The sequence below is a fragment of the Podarcis pityusensis genome (genome assembly GCF_964106645.2).
Source record: "Podarcis pityusensis genome assembly, chromosome: 16".
Taxonomy (NCBI): domain Eukaryota; kingdom Metazoa; phylum Chordata; class Lepidosauria; order Squamata; family Lacertidae; genus Podarcis; species Podarcis pityusensis.
This window is the reverse complement of record NC_138041.1, coordinates 10,229,264-10,247,028: the sequence shown is the minus strand read 5'-3', so window position 1 is coordinate 10,247,028 and position 17,765 is coordinate 10,229,264. Positions and strand designations below refer to the sequence as shown.

At 46.0% G+C, this 17,765-nt stretch overlaps 2 protein-coding genes across 6 annotated transcripts in view; one reads left to right on the top strand and one right to left on the bottom strand.

Annotated features, from left to right (window-relative positions):
- FDPS (farnesyl diphosphate synthase) overlaps positions 1–487 on the bottom strand; it is a 26,819-nt gene extending 26,332 nt beyond the window's left edge. The window contains exon 1 of the mRNA XM_080984776.1: positions 415–487. Within this exon, the coding sequence (XP_080840902.1) occupies positions 415–472 (58 nt within the window). The 5' untranslated portion in view covers positions 473–487. The remainder of the gene's footprint in view (positions 1–414) is intronic.
- Positions 1–17,765, top strand: part of LOC308465031 (uncharacterized protein) — a 19,679-nt gene extending 1,914 nt beyond the window's left edge. Inside the window, exons 2-7 of one of the 5 annotated variants that reach the window (XM_080984835.1) lie at positions 1,267–1,528; positions 6,870–7,205; positions 9,580–9,888; positions 12,415–12,540; positions 15,661–15,707; positions 16,676–17,765. In XM_080984835.1, coding sequence (XP_080840961.1) covers positions 1,492–1,528; positions 6,870–7,205; positions 9,580–9,888; positions 12,415–12,540; positions 15,661–15,707; positions 16,676–16,720 — 900 coding nt within the window. In that variant the 5' untranslated portion in view covers positions 1,267–1,491 and the 3' untranslated portion in view covers positions 16,721–17,765. Of the gene's footprint in view, positions 1–632; positions 1,529–6,869; positions 7,206–9,579; positions 9,889–12,414; positions 12,541–15,660; positions 15,708–16,675 lie in introns of those variants that run through there. The other 4 variants (XM_080984838.1, XM_080984836.1, XM_080984837.1 and 1 more) reach the window with 4 other exon arrangements.

The window sequence follows — 17,765 nt, the reverse complement described above, 5'->3', positions numbered from 1 at the left end:
TATCAATATGAATGTGTTTTAGCATTTATTCTGTAGGTGCTGGCTTTTGGTATGTTGCTTCTCATAAAAAAATGACTAATAAGAAAAAATCATCCTCGCTATTTTATAGAAATGGGTGGGATTCACCTAATGAGGCCCATGAGTGGAAGCCCTCCCCTCTGTGCCCCCCCCCAAAAAAATTACCTCAAGGGGGTTAGGGAACCCCCCACCCCAGGACAGATAAGAGAGGGAAGAATTGTTCCATCTGGCAAGCAGAACTATTGGAAGAGCGCAGCCTTGAATTCCACCCAATAATAAAAAATAATCCATAATTTCCATTAATTTGTTAGTTTTTAAAAAACTACATTGCGCAACTACAGTGCGAAATTCACGACAAGGGCAAATCTTGGAAGACGGCTGTGTTTTAGGTCTCACCTGGTTCCAGATATTGTGAATTTGATAGATTTGCCTTCAGATGTGAATTGAATTGCATTCCGCCCGCATCCCTACTGGGGAGACAGAATCCCACCCCACCCCAACTAGTGTTGGCATCTGTTCCGTGATGCGGCCCAGCAAATTGCAAGACCCAAAGCCTTCACTGTGTCCGGGGCCAGATACAGGTTTGATGAGGCCCTAAGCTACTGAAGGTAATGGGGCCCTTTATATGTCCAGCTGTCCTTTGCCAACATCAAATTGTCACTGTTTTTTTGTGTTGAATATATGCTATATGGTAATTTATGAACCAAATAGGTATCTAAAGCCATTTGCACATGTTGTCCTGCAACCAGTCCATGCAGAATGTAGGCACCCTATATATAGAAATGAACAAACCAGTGATATTTTAGGGAGCAGGCTAGCAGGCAGGGGCCATGACTTACCTCACAGGAGCCTACACAACACAAAACACTGTTGTTGCATGTAGGTTTTATTTTATTTGTTTTTTATCTTATATTTTGGAAATGTACATCCAGTTTTCCCCCCTTTAATTTTTTGGGGGGCCCCCAAGAAAATGGGGTCCTAAGCTATAGCTTGTTTAGCTTATACGTAAATCCAGTACTGACTGCGTCCAAGCCCTGGAACCAATCCACATTCAGCAAATTACTACAGTGGTACCTCGGGTTAAGTACTTAATTCGTTCCGGAGGTCCGTTTTTAACCTGAAACTGTTCTTAACCTGAAGCACCACTTTAGCTAATGGGGCCTCCCGCTGCTGCCGCGCCGCCAGAGCCCTATTTCTGTTCTCATCCTGAAGCAAAGTTCTTAACCTGAAGCACTATTTCTTTATTAGCGGAGTGTGTAACCTGAAGCGTATGTAACCCGAGGTACTACTGTACTTGTGAAGCCACACTGTTATTCCGTTCAGCCACCTGGTCTCAAACTGTACCACCCACGCAGAGGCTGAGTTTCTTCACAAAGGAAATGGGGTCAGGATGATCTCAGACCCTTTTTCTCGAGAGGTTGCCGTTTCAAACGCTGGCTCGGGGCTCCTGGGCGCAGCTGACGACTTTGGGGGATGCAGTTCCCGCAGTGCCTCGTTTTGATCTGCACAGGTAATGACTTATGCGTTTCATCTGAATCATTTAATTGTTATTAATCTGGGGGGTGGGATCAGGGTGTGTGTGTTGAATGTTCTCCCAGGATACCCTGCTGCAAGGCTGAAAGTTAGTGTTCTCCATCCAATCGGCAAATTCGATCATATTAGTTTAGGACTCGGTTGAGACAAGGGTTCTCTCTCCCCTTGTAGCTGTTAAAGCATTTATTTATTTGATTTCATAAGATTTATATACCACTTGATGGTTTTTAAAAAGCCCTCAAAGTGGTTTACAAAGAATTATTGGAACACAGCTAGCAGAATAATGTTATCTCCTATTGCTGCTGTTGTGAAAGGTCATTCGGTTTATCTTGTATTTATTTGAGCTTTGCATCAAAAAGCAATAGACTAACTCTTCCATTTCATTACCTTTTCACCCCACTCTTCAGATTTCTCTGTTCTCATCTCCCCCTCTCCGAGTATAACACTTGATGAACTGTAGTCCACAAACCCTTTTGCCAAAAAAACCCTGTTAGTCTTGAGAAACCACAAGATATATACATTTCTTACAGTCATAGCCTATGCAGAAGAACTGCTTAAAAACGAAACAAAACTTCTTTAAAACTTTGGACCTTAAGGTACTTGAAAAAATATTTATCAAGATTCTGTACTGCTTAATTAAAAGCAATATAGTTTACGTAAAATTATAAATTAAGCAATGAAAATAGACTTTTGAAACAGTAGGCATAATAAAATTATCAAAATATTGATAAAACCAGCAAGTGTTTTTTTTAAAACACACACACACACACACACACACACACATAAATGTACAAGACTGGTTTTCAATGGTTTTAGGTTGTTTTTAAGGGCATTCTGAAAACATTAACAACAGCAGGTGGGGTACAAATTTCCGAAATAAATACAACTAATGGATTTAGATCAGCCCTATTCAACCTTGCACCCCCAGGTATCATTGGACTATAACTCCCATCATCCTTGACCATTGGCTGAACTGGCTGGGGATGATGAGATCTGTAGTTCAGTGTTCTCTGGGGAGCCAAGGTTGACGGATTCTGCCTAACAGTACAATCCAAACCCAAGATCGACTGGGATTAGAGAATTTCGGTTTGGTGGAGCTTGCGCTTTCCTGACTGAGCTGGTGTAAGTTTTTCACCTCAGCAGATTCCAGTGTTGTTGTTTTTTCTGGGGGTACACAGGGGTACACATACTCCTAAACATTTTGTGAATCTTTGTACTTTTGTCCATTTACTGTATTTATGTTTCCTGATTTGAACTATAAAATGGTGATTTTCTTGAGTCAAAATGAGAGTACCCCTAAACATTTTTAAAAGAAAAAAGCACTGGCTAAATCAGAGACAGACTATTGCCCTCACCCCAGTTCAGCCGACATTCTTATTTTTATTTTTTTTAATAATATTTATTAAAATTTCAAAAGAAGAAAAATCACATTAATAAGAATTTTAACAATAAAAAAGAAAGATACAAAATACAAAAAAGAAAAAACAGTTAAAAACAATTCCATCTTTTCTTCACTTCTTTTACATTTACTTGTTTCCCGGACCTCCTCATACCTCCCTCTTTTGTATTCCAATTCAGTATGTTAATCCAGCAATTCCTTTCCCTCCTTTTTAATCCTAATCTTTAATCTTGATAAATTATAACATTAAATTTTTACATATTAAAAACCAATTTTTCCATATTTTTTTATACCATTACCGCTAGAAACCGCTTAACTTCAATCTGTCATCATTCTAACATTCATTAACTTTACAATATTTCTGTAAGTAGTCTTTAAATTTCTTCCAATCTTCTTCCACCGACTCTTCTCCCTGGTCTCGGATTCTGCCAGTCATTTCCGCCAATTCCATATAGTCCATCATTTTCATCTGCCATTCCTCCAGTGTGGGTAGATCTTGTGTCTTCCAATGCTTTGCAATAAGTATTCTTGCTGCTATTGTAGCATACATAAAGAAAGTTCTGTCCTTCTTTAACACTGATTGGCCGACTATGCCCAGGAGAAAGGCCTCTGGTTTCTTCAAGAAGGTATATTTAAATACCTTTTTTAATTCATTATAAATCATCTCCCAGAAAACCTTAATCCTTGGGCACGTCCACCAAAGGTGAAAGAATGTACCTTCAGCTTCTTTACATTTCCAACATTTGTTATCGGGCAGATGGTAGATTTTTGCAAGCTTGACTGGGGTTATATACCACCTGTATATCATTTTCATAATATTCTCTCTTAGGGCATTACATGCCGTAAACTTCATACCTGTGGTCCACAACTGTTCCCATTCAGCCATCATTATATTATGTCCTACGTCTTGTGCCCATTTAATCATAGCAGATTTCACCGTTTCATCCTGAGTATTCCATTTCAACAACAAGTTATACATCTTTGACAAAGTCTTAGTTTTGGGTTCTAACAATTCTGTTTCTAATTTTTATTTTTCCACCTGGAAGCCAATTTTCTTGTCCAAATTGTATGCCTCCATTATCTGATAATAATGAAGCCAGTCTCGCACTTTGTTTTTTAGTTTTTCAAAACTCTGCAGTTTCAATCTATCTCCATCTTGTTCCAAAATTTCCCAATATTTCGGCCATTTAACCTCCATATTAAGCTTTTTCAGAGCTTTCGCTTCCATCGGTGACAGCCACCTTGGTGTTTTATTTTCCAATAAATCCTTATATCTTATCCAAACATTAAACAGTGCTTTCCTGACAATATGGTTTTTAAATGCTTTATGTGCTTTGACCTTATCATACCACAAATATGCATGCCATCCAAATACATTGTTAAAACCTTCTAAATCCAAAATGTCAGTGTTTTCAAGAAGCAGCCATTCTTTCAACCAGCAAAAAGCTGCTGATTCATAATAAAGTTTGAGGTCTGGCAGGGCAAATCCACCTCTTTCCTTTGCATCTGTTAATATTTTGAATTTTATTCTGGGCTTCTTGCCCTGCCAGACAAATCTAGAAATATCTCTCTGCCACCTCTTGAAACAGTCCATTTTGTCCACAATTTGCAATGTTTGAAACAAAAACAACATTCTAGGCAATACATTCATTTTAACCGCAGCAATACGGCCCAGCAGTGAAAGCTTCAAATTTGACCAAATTTCTAAATCTTTGTTCACTTCAGCCCAACATTTTTCATAGTTATCTTTAAATAAATTCCCATTTTTTGCTGTCATGTTAATCCCCAGGTATTTAACTTTCTTAACCACTGTTACACCTGTCTCATTCTGAAACCTCTCTCTCTCTATTGGTGTTAAATTTTTCTCTAAAACCTTAGTTTTTAACTTATTCAATTTAAACCCTGCAACTTGACCAAATTCTTGAATCAATTCTAAAACCCTTTTGGTACTAGATTCTGGCTCCTGTAACGTCAGTACTAAGTCATCTGCAAATGCTCTCAATTTGTACTGTTTGGCTCCGACCTGTATACCTTTAACCAACTGGTCCCTTCTAATCATGTTCAGCAAAACCTCCAGGACCGAAATAAAAAGCAGTGGGGAAATTGGGCAACCTTGTCGTGTCCCTTTTTCTATCTTAAATTCTTCCGTCACCACATTATTTACAATTAATTTAGCCTTTTGTTCTGAATAAATTGCACTTATACCGTTTTCAAAGCCTTGGCCTACCCCCATACCCTGTAGGTTCTTCTTCATAAAACTCCAAGAAATGTTGTCAAAAGCTTTCTCCGCGTCCACAAATATTAAAACTGCTTTAGTATTTATGTTCACTTCTAGTTTTTCCAAAATATCAATTATATTCCTCAGATTGTCAGACAAGTGTCTTCCCGGAAGAAAGCCCGCTTGGTCTTTATGAATCTCTTCCATCAACACTTTTTTCAGTCTCTTAGCCAAAATGTCTGCAAAAATTTTGTAATCCACATTAAGTCAGCCGACATTCTTAAATTTACTCTGGCTTAAGACTCCCAAAAAGGTGTTTTCCAGTGATGTGGCTGTTCAGGACACACCCCACAATCTGGCAGAACTTCACCAGCAAAAAAAGGTAGTATAAGTCAAATTCCTCCTGAATGGAATTTGGAATAGGGGTAACCAGCTTTCTATACTTTTTAAAAATAGTCTTTATTTTTTAAAAAAAATTCTTTATGTGCTACTAAACAAATAAACAGGGGAAGTACATATAGCGTCTCCACTTTCGGTTCATAGAGCCTTTTTCACAGATCGAATGAGTCACTATTGTCATAGACATTGCGGGGGAAAGAGTGTGCAGCTAAATATCGTAACTAGACACTGGGAAGACCGATAGGATGGACATAGACCACTGGTACTGAAAGACCTACACGGGCTCCCAGTACGTTTCCGAGCACAATTCAAAGTGTTGGTGCTGACCTTTAAAGCCCTAAACGGCCTCGGTCCAGTATACCTGAAGGAGCGTCTCCACCCCCATCGTTCAACCCAAACACTGAGATCCATCGCCGAGGGCCTTCTGGCGGTTCCCTCGCTATGAGAAGCCAAGTTAAAGGGAACCAGGCAGAGGGCCTTCTCGGTAGTGGCATCCGCCCTGTGGAATGCCCTCCCACCAGATGTCAAAGAGAAAAACAACTACCAGACTTTTAGAAGACATCTAAAGGCAGCCCTGCTTAGGGAAGCTTTTAATGTTTTGAAAAATACTCGGAGTCGAGAGTGGATTTCATGCTCTTTATTCAGCTCAAAGTGATGAGGAGGAATGGAAGTTCCCCCACAATATCTGGTTTATATACATTATTTACACAATGGGCTACATGTGATTGGCTAATTCCGGGATTCTCCTGTAGGCCAATCAGGTTGTGGATTCACTTCCACCTGAAGCTGGATTGGGTGGCTCCTGCGGACCAATCATACTGCTGCATTGTTCTAGGACCAATCAGACTGCTGCATTCTGAATCCTATTGTTCTAGGACCAATCAGACTGCTGCATTTTGGATCCTATTCAACTCAGTACATAACATGTTTAATAGACTATTGTATTTTAATATTCTGTTGGAAGCCGCCCAGAGTGGCTGGGGAAACCCGGCCAGATGGGCGGGCTATAAATAATACATTATTATTATTATTATTATTATTATTATTTATTTATTTATTATTTATTATGAGAAACCACCCTACTAGAAAAGATAACCGATAAACTTAAACTACTGGTGTGACTCCCCTTTATCACTTATACAGCAGAAGAAGACAATGACCTCTCTCTCCCCACCCCCCAAAAAGCCTACCAGCTTTCTATACTTAGGATTGCTTTTGTTCATTAGGGAATCTCCTTTTGTGTGAAAGGAAACAAGACCCAACTGCAACGTTCCTTCTTTCATCATTTCTCCCCTCTCTCAGCAGTATTACCAGTCCAGTTACTCTTATTGTATCAGACGGAGCCGTTCCATTTTGTAGATACCGGGAGCCCAGCCCAACTTGAGTGCTTTTCTACAGAAAGCGTGGAAGACAAAGGCTTGTCCTTCAGCTGGTATAAAAGGAGAGAGGATGGCACACCCCTTTTCATTAAGAAATGCTCAGAGAAGGAAGATGGAGGCAGGTTTGCTTGCGAGGCAAAAGGACAAAATCTGGTCTTGGCTATCACCAAGGCCCAAAAGGAAGATACTGGCCTATATATGTGCGCCAAGAGAAATCCCACCTTGACTTTCAGCAATGGCTCCTCGCTGGTTGTTGGAGGTAAGAAAGCAAAAAGACTGAGCTTTGGAGTGTGAGGGGTATTGAGTCTCTTCTACCACCACAGTCCTCCTCCTCAGTTCAAAGCCTATACTGTCTCCTTACTAACAGTGGGCGAAACCTATCAATCTGTTTTAAGTTCAGCTGCCTTGTTTGTAATTTGTTTTTGTTGGAAATACGGTCGTACCTTGGATCCCGAACGCCTTGCAAGTTGAACGTTTTGGCTCCCAAACGCCGCAAACCCGGAAGTGACAGTTCCGGTTTGTGAACTATTTTTGGAAGCCAAACGACCAATGGAGCTTCCAATTGGCTGCGGGAGCTTCCTGCAGCCAATCAGAAGCCGCCGCTCTTTGCTTTCCAAACGTTTTGGAAGTTGGACAGACTTCCAGAACGGATTCCATTCAACTTCCAAGGTTCGACTGCAAGTCCCAATGAGGATTCATCAGCATTTTAGTGTCTTTTTCTCCTAACACACATATTTTTGCATCTAACTTCCCCTAAGGAAGTTAGTTTTTGTACATTATTGCCTCATATTTATACATTTTTGTGCACAGAGCGCGTTACCTCTGGGTTTCGCCGCTCGGGCATGCGCAGATGCTCAAAATGACGTCATGCGCATGCATGGAAATGGCGAATCGCAACCCACGCACAGGCAGACGCACAGACGCGGGTTGCGTTCGCTTCAGGATGTGAATGGGGCTCTGGAACGGATCCCGTTCGCATCCAGAGATACCACCGTATACATAAAAAATATAAGGTTAGCATCATGCTGCAGTTGGCGTGGCCACCAATAGGTGGCCACACCAACAGCAGTGAGATGTACAGCAAGTGAGTGAAGAAGCAGTGCAGGGTGGCAGGCAACCCGGGCGAACTGTTTAATGGAGGGGAAAGGTGGCTCACACAGCGCCTTAGCAAGCTGCTCTGTCAAACGCTTCCTACTTCCTTTAAGAGGGGTTGAGAAATCTGTGTGACGAGGGGCTTAGGGCAAGCTGTGAGGCGGTAGGTAAGGTGTAAAAAAAGAGGGAGTTGTCAGGTGTGGGAGAAGGGCAGTTGGAAAATGAGCAGGTGTCTTAGTCTCATTGCTGAGCAACCACGTGCAGAGGTCAGTGGAGAGGAAGGCCAGACAACCAGAAGAGTCTCTGAGGTGTGTTTGCCTGGAGGCAGACTCAGCATCTGAAGTCAGGTCAGGTCCAGCCTTAGGGTCAGGCAAACGGCATGCCCAGATAGTCCAGGGGTCAGGGAATCCGATTACCATGGGGTCAAGGATCAAGATGAACAGGAAGCAGCAAGATTGGGCCAGGAACTGCATTGTTTCCAGCATCTGACTGCTGCTGGGAGCTCTGCTTAAGAAGACTGAAGCCAGCTGGTGTTCATCGGTGCCTTCTCTGTGTCCTTAAAGGTTGATCAGCTGCAGGGTGGAGTCACTCCGCCTTCTCCCCCTTCAGGCTGCTGTTCAGCAGGCGAAGCTGCCTCCTGGCACATGGCACCAGGTTGAAGAGCACAGCAAGCAAGAGGAGCAGCCCTACGCACTCTCTTTTTGTACAGTCCACACTTTTTTGGTTGTAGAAATCCTCTACAAAATGTAGATCCTCACGGGGTCTCTGCCATGGGAGCATATTCACCCAGTGCTTTTCCAGCTGCACTGGCTCCCGGTGGAGTACAGGGTCAGATTTAAGGTGCTGGTTTTGACCTTTAAAGCCCTTCACGGCCTAGGACCCTCGTACCTACGGGACCGCCTCTCCCGGTATGCCCCACAGAGAGCCTCAATGTCCATAAATAGCAACACCCTAGAGGTCCCGGGCTCTAAGAAAGTCAGATTAGCCTCAACCAGAGCCAGGGCCTTTTCAACACTGGCTCCGGCCTGGTGGAACGCTCTGCCTCATGAGACCAGGGCCCTGCGGGATCTGATTTCTTTCCGCAGGGCCTGTAAGACAGAGTTGTTCCACCTGGCCTTTGGCTTGGAATCAGTTTGATTCCTTCCCCCTCTTTCTTTCTTTTTTCCTTTCTCTTCCTGTGTTGAAACTCCTATTTGGGGACTTCCCTGGCTTTTTTCTGGCCCATGTAGGACCAGTCTGGATAGTTGGCCTTGGTGAAGACTTAACGTTTTCATCCCCCAAAAAGTTTTTGATTTGAGTTTCCACTGAAATGAGGCTGCATTTTAATGTTTTCATGTTGTATTTTAATCTTGTTTTTTAAGCTGTAGTTTAATCTTGTTTTTTAAGCTGTATTTCAATCAATTGTTTTTATATTTGGTGTTAGCTGCCCTGAGCCCAGTCTTGGCTGGGGAGGGCGGGGTATAAATAAAATTTATTGTTATTATTGTTGTTGTTGTTGCCGTTTCCTGAACTCTCGGCTTCGTTCCCTACAACACACACAGATAGCTACACCCAGAGCACCTGGGTGAAGCTTTTGCAGTCCGCTCCTCGTGAAGCATCTCGAATCTTGCAGAGCAACAAAATGGCTTGCGTGGTCCACGGCGCTTCCGGCTTCGTCCAAGTGTCCTGGGACGTTCCTGGACATCTCTGGCCAGAGACGCTGCTGATGAGAAGCAACCGCAGTTCTTGGACGTTCGTCAGTGTCCTTCACATCCCCCTGGATTTGAACACGAGCGCTGCGAATTTCACGTGTGAGGTCAGGTTCAACTCCTCGGGCGCCGCTGTCAGGATGAACGCCGAATTCCCTGCGGGTGAGTGGTGGTGTGGCACGTAACCCTCTGCCCTCGTCGACAAAATTGGCTGGTCATCTTCATGTGTTGGTTCTTAGGAATAGAGGAAGCTGCATTATGTTAAGCCATAGAATCAAAGAATCATAGAATTGCGTGGTGAGTTTCCGCCCCCCCAGTGGAAATAAAGACACATGACACAATTATTAAGGATAGTGCTGTGGGTTAAACCACAGAGCCTAGGACTTGCCAATCAGAAGGTCAGCGGTTCGAATCCCCACAAGAGGGTGAGCTCCTGTTGCTCGGTCCCTGCTCCTGCCAACCTAGCAGTTCGAAAGCACGTCAAAGTGCAAGTAGATAAATAGGTACCGCTCTGGCGGGAAGGTAAATGGCGTTTCCGTGCGCTGCTCTGATTCACCTGAAGTGGCTGTCATGCTGGCCACATGACCAGCTGTACACCGGCTCCCTCAGCCAATAAAGCGAGATGAGCGCCGCAACCCCAGAGTCGGTCATGACTGGACCTAATGGTCAGGGGTCCCTTTACCTTTACTTTAAGGCCACAACTTTATTGGTTACAGGTGATGAGCAGTATTGGCTTAGGCATTGGTCCTAACCGACTACAGTGGTACCTCGGGTTAAGTACTTAATTCGTTCTGGAGGTCTGTTCTTAACCTGAAACTGTTCTTAACCTGAAGCACCACTTTAGCTAATGGAGCCTCCTGCTGCCGCCAGAGCACGATTTCTGTTCTCATCCTGAAGCAAAGTTGTTAACCTGAGGTACTATTTCTGGGTTAGCAGAGTCTGTAACCTGAAGCGTATATAACCTTAAGCGTATTTAACCCGAGGTACCACTGTATATCCAACTTCAGCCCGTCCGCTTGAAGTCCGGGAAGGGTTAACCACCAGTAGGGGGAGTCCTGCTGATTCACATCAACTAGGAACTCCCCCAGGGTCACCGCTTGGGGACGTGCCTTAGGCCCTCACCTCCCTAGGCTTCAGACAGGACCACGCCCCCCGGGATCCTTTATCGGACTACAATATGCGGGGCAGGTGATGGCGTTTCCTCCCCTCTTCCAACTACAGAACAATACCAATGCCTAACCGCCAATACCCAGAAAGTTGTGACGATTTGCTACGAGGCAGGCGAAAACCAAGTGGCTGGTGCCAATTTGCCAAGTGGAAAAATTCCTACCAGGCCCCTTAATGGCGACCAACGAGGTCCATAGCAAGGTCAAGAACGAAAACCATAAAGGGTGGGAGGGTGGGAAAAGCAGGAACAGCTGACAGGCGGGGAAAGAGGGAGATCCCCGGCCGCATCCTGCCTTAAGTAGGGCAGGCCACGCCCCCAGAGCCAGCCGATTGGCTGGCCAGGGGATGACGCGGCCGGGAATCCCCCCAATCGCGCGGGGCTGGGCTCGTGAAGCCCGCAACTCCACCACCTTCAAGGGCGGAAGTGGCTTTGTAGCTCTGGAAGAGACCTCAAGGGTCATGTAGGCCATACAAGAATCTTTTCCCAGTCCTACCTGGAGATGCCAGGAATTGAACTGGGGTTTCCTGTATGTGAAATAATCTACTAACTCTCGTTTTGATTGTGTTCTAGATTTCCGAAAGAGGGCGGAGAAAAATAAATGGCCTTTGTTTGCATTATTCTGCGCGATGCATCAAATTTATAGACCCGTGCACTACGCAGAGGATGTAAATAGTGGTTTCTTCCTTCTTTCCCCATAAAACTAGACACGGACAAATGTTTCAATATTGGTTTCTGACAGCTTCTTGTTATTCCAGTCATAAGTCCAGTTCCTCTCACACATTTATTAGTTTGCATTTTTAAAAGAAATTCCTCATTGAAATTTGCCAGCGTTTTAGTGTGCATTTTTCCTAAGATGCACATTTTTGGGGAAGCAATTCCCTCAAAAAATGTGCTGCATTTCCTTGAGATATTCCCACGAACATATGCTTCTTGTGCATGCTTTTCTCTAGTATGTACAGTGGTACCTCAGGTTAAGTACTTAATTTGTTCCGGAGGTCCGTACTTAACCTGAAACTGTTCTTAACCTGAAGCACCACTTTAGCTAATGGGGCCTCCTGCTGCCGCCGCACCTCCGGAGCACGATTTCTGTTCTCATCCTGAAGCAAAGTTCTTAACCTGAAGCACTATTTCTGGGTTAACGGAGTCTGTAACCTGAAGCGTATGTAACCTGAAGCGTATGTAACCTGAGGTACCACTGTATGCACATTTTGGGCAAGCCATTTCCCCACATATATTTCCTTCTTAGACATTGTTTTCACAAATATATGCTTTGAATGCACGCTTTTCTCCCAACGTGCCTATTTTTTCGGCTGGGGAATCGCATTGCAAAATTCAGGAAAGTATGGATTTTGCAGAATAGCTTTGCTTCTTCAGTTCAGGGAATGCAAACCCCACCCCTCCTCCAGTAACACAATGAAGCAAAATATAAGTGATGGGGTTCTTCTGGTCTGTGTCAGTGACAGCAGTTGCTAAGTAATGTCTGCCTGTTCCCTCCCTCCCTCTCCCTTTCCTTTTTACAGCTCCCTCTGCAGTCCTAGACAACCAATGTCTCAGCTTCTCAGTGTCCTTGTCTGTCCTGGCTGTTCTGACACTGCTGATGCTTCTCTTAAGTTTCCTTTGGATTCTACGCAGCCGCTTCAGGCTAGGTAATATCAGCAGCCATGTCCTAAGAAATCAACAACAAGTGTTTAAATTTTATTTCAGGCTCTCTTAAAGTCAGGCATTACTTAGGAACCTTTTTTTTTTTAAGTTCAAGGGCCACGTTTATTTTTATTTTGTTGTTTATTTAATTTACCGTATTTTTCGCCCCAAAGGGCGCACCGGCCCATAGGGCGCACCTAGTTTTTTTTTGGGGGGGGGGAAATAAAGAAAAAGAATTATTTCCCCCCCAGGTGCGGGGCTGGGGCGGGGGAAGCCCGAGCTTCCCCCGACCCCAGCCCCCAGAACAGGCTGCTATCAGCAAGCCGTGGGAGACTGGCGGGAAGTCGCGCTGGTCTCCCCAGGCTTGCGGATATCTGCCCGAAGCCCGGGGCATGCTACTCAGCGCGCCCCGGGCTTCGGGATGCAGGCAGCTCTCCGGAAGCCTTGGGAGACCGGCGGGAACTCCCACGGACTCCCAAGGCTTGCGGATAGCTTCTTGAAGCCTGGAGAGCAAGAGGGGTCGGTGCACACCGACCCCTCTCGCTCTCCAGGCTTCAGCGAAAGCCTGCATTCGCCCCATAGGACGCACACACATTTCCCCTTCATTTTTGGAGGGGAAAAAGTGCGTCCTATAGGGCTAAAAATACGGTATTACATTGATAGACCACCTCTTCCAATGAGCTGAAGGCAGTGCTCATGACTCTCTTCCTCTTCCTGCATCCTCACAACAACCCTGTAAAGTAGGTTAGGCTAAGAGACGGGGACTGGCCCAAGGTCACAATCAGTGAGCTTCACGGCTGAATGGGAATTTGAACCCTGCTCTCCCAGGTCATAGACCAACACTCTAATCAGTGGGGCTTTTTCAGCCTGAGTGCTACATTTTTCTTGCTGGGCAATATTCCGGGGGCCACTTGCAAGCAGTGGGAGGGCCAGTGGCAAAAGTGGCTGAGCAACGAATGTACCATTTTTTTCCGTATATAAGATGCGCCCTATTTGGGGGGATTCCAATTTGAGAAAAATTCCCCTCTGCACTATTCGTGTAGAGGGCAAGCCCCGATTCCCCCCCCCCCTTTTCAAAGAACTTTATTTCACATGATACCGCCATCACGCCCACAGCTGTATGGAGCAAGTGGCACAAAGCCTTTAAGCAGAATGTACAATGCATCCAGAGGGACGCGGGTGGCGCTGTGGGTTAAACCACAGAGCCTAGGGCTTGCCAATCAGAAGGTTGGTGGTTTGAATCCCCATGATGAGGTGAGCTCCCGTTGCTCGGTCCCTGCTCCTGCCAACCTAGCAGTTCAAAAGCACGTCAAAGTGCAAGTAGATAAATAGGTACCGCTCCGGCAGGAAGGTAAACGGAGTTTCTGTGCGCTGCTCTGGTTCGCCAGCAGCGGCTTAGTCATGCTGGCCACGTGACCCGGAAGCTGTACTCCGGCTCCCTCGGCCAATAAAGCGAGATGAGCGCCGCAACCCCAGAGTCGGCCACGACTGGACCTAATGGTCAAGGGTCCCTTTACCTTTACAATGCATCCAAGGAGCCGCCTTTACCTTTACAATGCATTCAAGGAGCCGCCAGCCCTCTTGTGACCCAGTATCAACACAGCGATGAGCCCCACATGCATACAAAAAAGAAGGTGCTTTGTTTCTGCACTCTCCTTGAGTCCCCCACTCCCAAAGTCACAGTAATGGCAGAAGTGGGCAGCTCAAGTTCAGAGGATCACAGGCTCCCGGATGCTGTTCTGCCTCTTCACCACAAACAGCTTCTGACCAGAGAGGGTCACGAGGAAGGAGTGCTCCCCAAACACCACAGAGATACACCTGAAGGGCACCGCGGGGCAGGTGGAAAGTGCAGGCCGTGTTCACCAGCTCTGAGATCACCCCGGCTGTCCGCTCGGCATTCTCCAGGTTGGCCGAAGATGCCAGCACCGTGCCATCGCAGATGACCAGGTAGCCGGTCTGGTTGGGGACGCGCCCCAGCCCCTGAGTCAGCACCGCCGTCGCCACCATTGCTGCCACCGATGCTCCGTCCCATGACCAAGCCCTCCGGTGCCTCCTCGAACAACTTCCCCCCAGCGAGCCCCGATTTTGAACATTATTTTCGAGTAAAAAAACCCATAGTCTTATACATGGAAAAGTACGGTAATTCCCCCCCGCCCTTTGCATAGTAGATGAGTTTCTACACAAACTCACACCCCACCACCATCCACCCAGGCATGATCAGAGTTCAAATTACACATTCCAGATAGGCAAGTTGGTAAGGGGTGTGGCCTAGAGAGAGAGGGCGTGGCTAGGAGGAGAGCCCAAAAGCCAGGCAGAGAGGCCATTTCCTCCCCGTACCCGAGGTCCCCTGGACTCGAGTGTTTTAGCAGTGGATTTTTAGGCAGGAATTATGTTCCAGGGTGGAGCCACGTAGGTGGCGCTGTGGGTTAAACCACAGAGCCTAGGACTTGCCGATCAGAAAGTCGACGGTTCGAATCCCTGTGACGGGGTGAGCTCCCATTGCTGGGTCCCTGCTCCTGCCAACCTAGCAGTTCGAAAGCACGTCAAAGTGCAAGTAGATAAATAGGTACCGCTCTGGCGGGAAGGTAAACGGCGTTTCCGTGCACTGCTCTGGTTCGCCAGAAGCGGCTTAGTCATGCTGGCCACATGACCCGGAAGCTGTACGCCGGCTCCCTCGGCCAATAAAGTGAGATGAGCGCCGCAACCCCAGAGTCGGTCACGACTGGACCTAATGGTCAGGGGTCCATTTACCTTTATGTTCCAGGGAAAAGCAGCAAGGAACCACAAATGGACTGACCACATTTTCTGTTGGTGGGATTCTCAGTGGGATCTGTTAGGTCAGTGTAAGAACAGGAAGCTGCCCTAGACAGGTCTCCCATGATGCATTCTCAGCTGTTATTCTGGACTTTTCCTGAGTTCCTCCTGGGAGGTCCAGTCACATGGTGGGGGCATGCCCACTGTTTTGGGAAATCCAAATTAGGTAGGTTTGAACCGAACGGAGTGTCTTCCCTATCCCTTTTGCAGTTGGCAAAAAATATTGGCCCACACAGCAGCAGCTGAAGAAGAATGGCCCCTCTATCTCTTTTATTTATTCCTAATAGTCTCCTTTTCTTTTATTCCCCAAGGATCCCAATACCAGGACTCTGAACCTCCATCTTCAGAGGTAATAAAGGTATGACTCTTTCTTTGGAGATGGCGAAGGGGGGACTTCTCCAGATTTCAAGGGTGCTTTCATATGTGATATACATTGTAGGGACCTCACAAGGTCATCCAGGCCAGCCCGTCAATGCAGGAAGCCCACTGCTATAGCGCCCCCAATAGGCGGTGCTTTGAATTGCACCTGGACATGAACTGAAGCGAGTGCAACTGGGCTGAGGAGGAGGCAGTACAGGGAAAGCAAAGGAGATTTTACAAATTTTTGACATTTCAGCCTAGCTTAACTTGCTTGTGAAGAGAGGTGATGATGTTCCAGAGATCAGGAGCCTCATACCTGAGGTCCAGATGCGGCCCCCCAGACCTCTGCACCTGGCCCCCAGGACTCTTCTCAGAGTCTTACCCCTCCCTAGTCCTGCTTTGAATCCTCCTTGAGCATTTTTGCCTGGCTGAAATGTGTCATTGAACCCAGACAATGGCTGGATATAGACACATCAAGGTAGCATTGAGAACGTGTTTTAAACTTCATATGAGAAATCACGTTGGCAAAAAACGGAACTCCACAGCGCCATCTGGTGTCACACTGTTATAATGCATATACGCCCCATATAAAACTATTTTTCTTTACCAATCTAGCTGAGTCCAATGTCTGAATAGAGAATAGAGAGGGGCATGTGTGTGTAGAAAATAAACAAAAATAAAATTTGCATTTGTTGCTCCACCCACTTTGGCCCTGGCCCGCCCACTACAAGCATGTGACCCTCAAAATGTTGCCCAAAAGCAGCAGAGGCTGGTATATTTGGGGAAATGGCCCAAACAGATGTGAGACAGTGTCAGTGAGGGGATTGGCCTTGGGAAAGGGGGTGTGACCAGAGGGGAGGCGGCGTGGCCTGAGGAGATTTCTGAGGGCCGTACAGAGAGACTTGAAGGGCCTGAAGTTGGCCACCTGTGCTCCAAATAACAGTTTCTCCACTCTTTACGAAACAGGAAGGCACTTGCTATGCCCAGCTAAATCTTGCTTCAAGGACCTAAGAAAAGAACGAGGCAGCGAGTATCAGAAGTGGCTGGGGTCTGGGATCAAAAAACTTTAACCTGCTGCGGCAGCTTTTTGGATTCTGATCTGCAAGGCTGGAAGGATAGAAATGTCGGGATCTCTGCTCGGCCAAGCTGATAAAGCTCATCTTCCAGAATCACCCTCCCGACGAATAATTAACAACCTGAGCCTTTGACGAGGCTCCAAGGCACGTTCCCCCATACAGCAGCGTTTCCAGCAGCATGCGGAAGTGATGAGATTTATGGCTACATTGCAAAGGGTTTTATTTCTCGCTACGCAGACAGAAAAGACACCCTCTCTCTGTGAAAGCACAGAGCAACCGAAAGAACAAAGGAACAGGAAACCACTAACGTCACATCCTGTCTCCCATCTCGCGTGAGACTTCCAGCAGCCTGGAAGGTCTCTGGAATGTAAACAGAGTCCTGTGACTCTAAGCAGCTACTCAGTGGCAAACAGAAACTAACAAGAAACACCAGCTCAGCTTCTAGAGCCAGCAAGCGACATCAGCAAAAGGTCCCTGTTCCCCATACTTCAAGCTGGAAGAAACAGTGACCTCCTTCTCACAGCTGTTGTGGAAATGAATTGTTACACGGCGCCCCAATCTCCGAGGGCTGCGAGATTCCGCTTGCCCAGGGGTCGTGTTTCCTTTGGAAACGAGGCACAGCGGAGACTGTGTTGTCTTTATGCTATATGGTTTATTGACACATATATACGTACAACCTGAGCCCACGGTGGACGAGTTTACAGCAATAGCACCCCAAGAAGGCCTTACTTCTCCCATGGACACAGTTTTGGATGCCAGCAGAAATCAGCCCCGGCCCTCTGTCCCTCTCTGCCCAGCTTGTTGCTTTTTACAGACTGAAAGCTTTCACTCCCAGAACACGCCACAGCCAACTGCAATGCTCAAAACTTGTCTCCTTCCAACCCTCGTCTTTGTCCTAACTCTGGCAGTTGATTTCTTTTCTTTTCTTATTATTATTTTAACAAAGTAATAATAATAAATAAATAAAAATGTGCACCCCA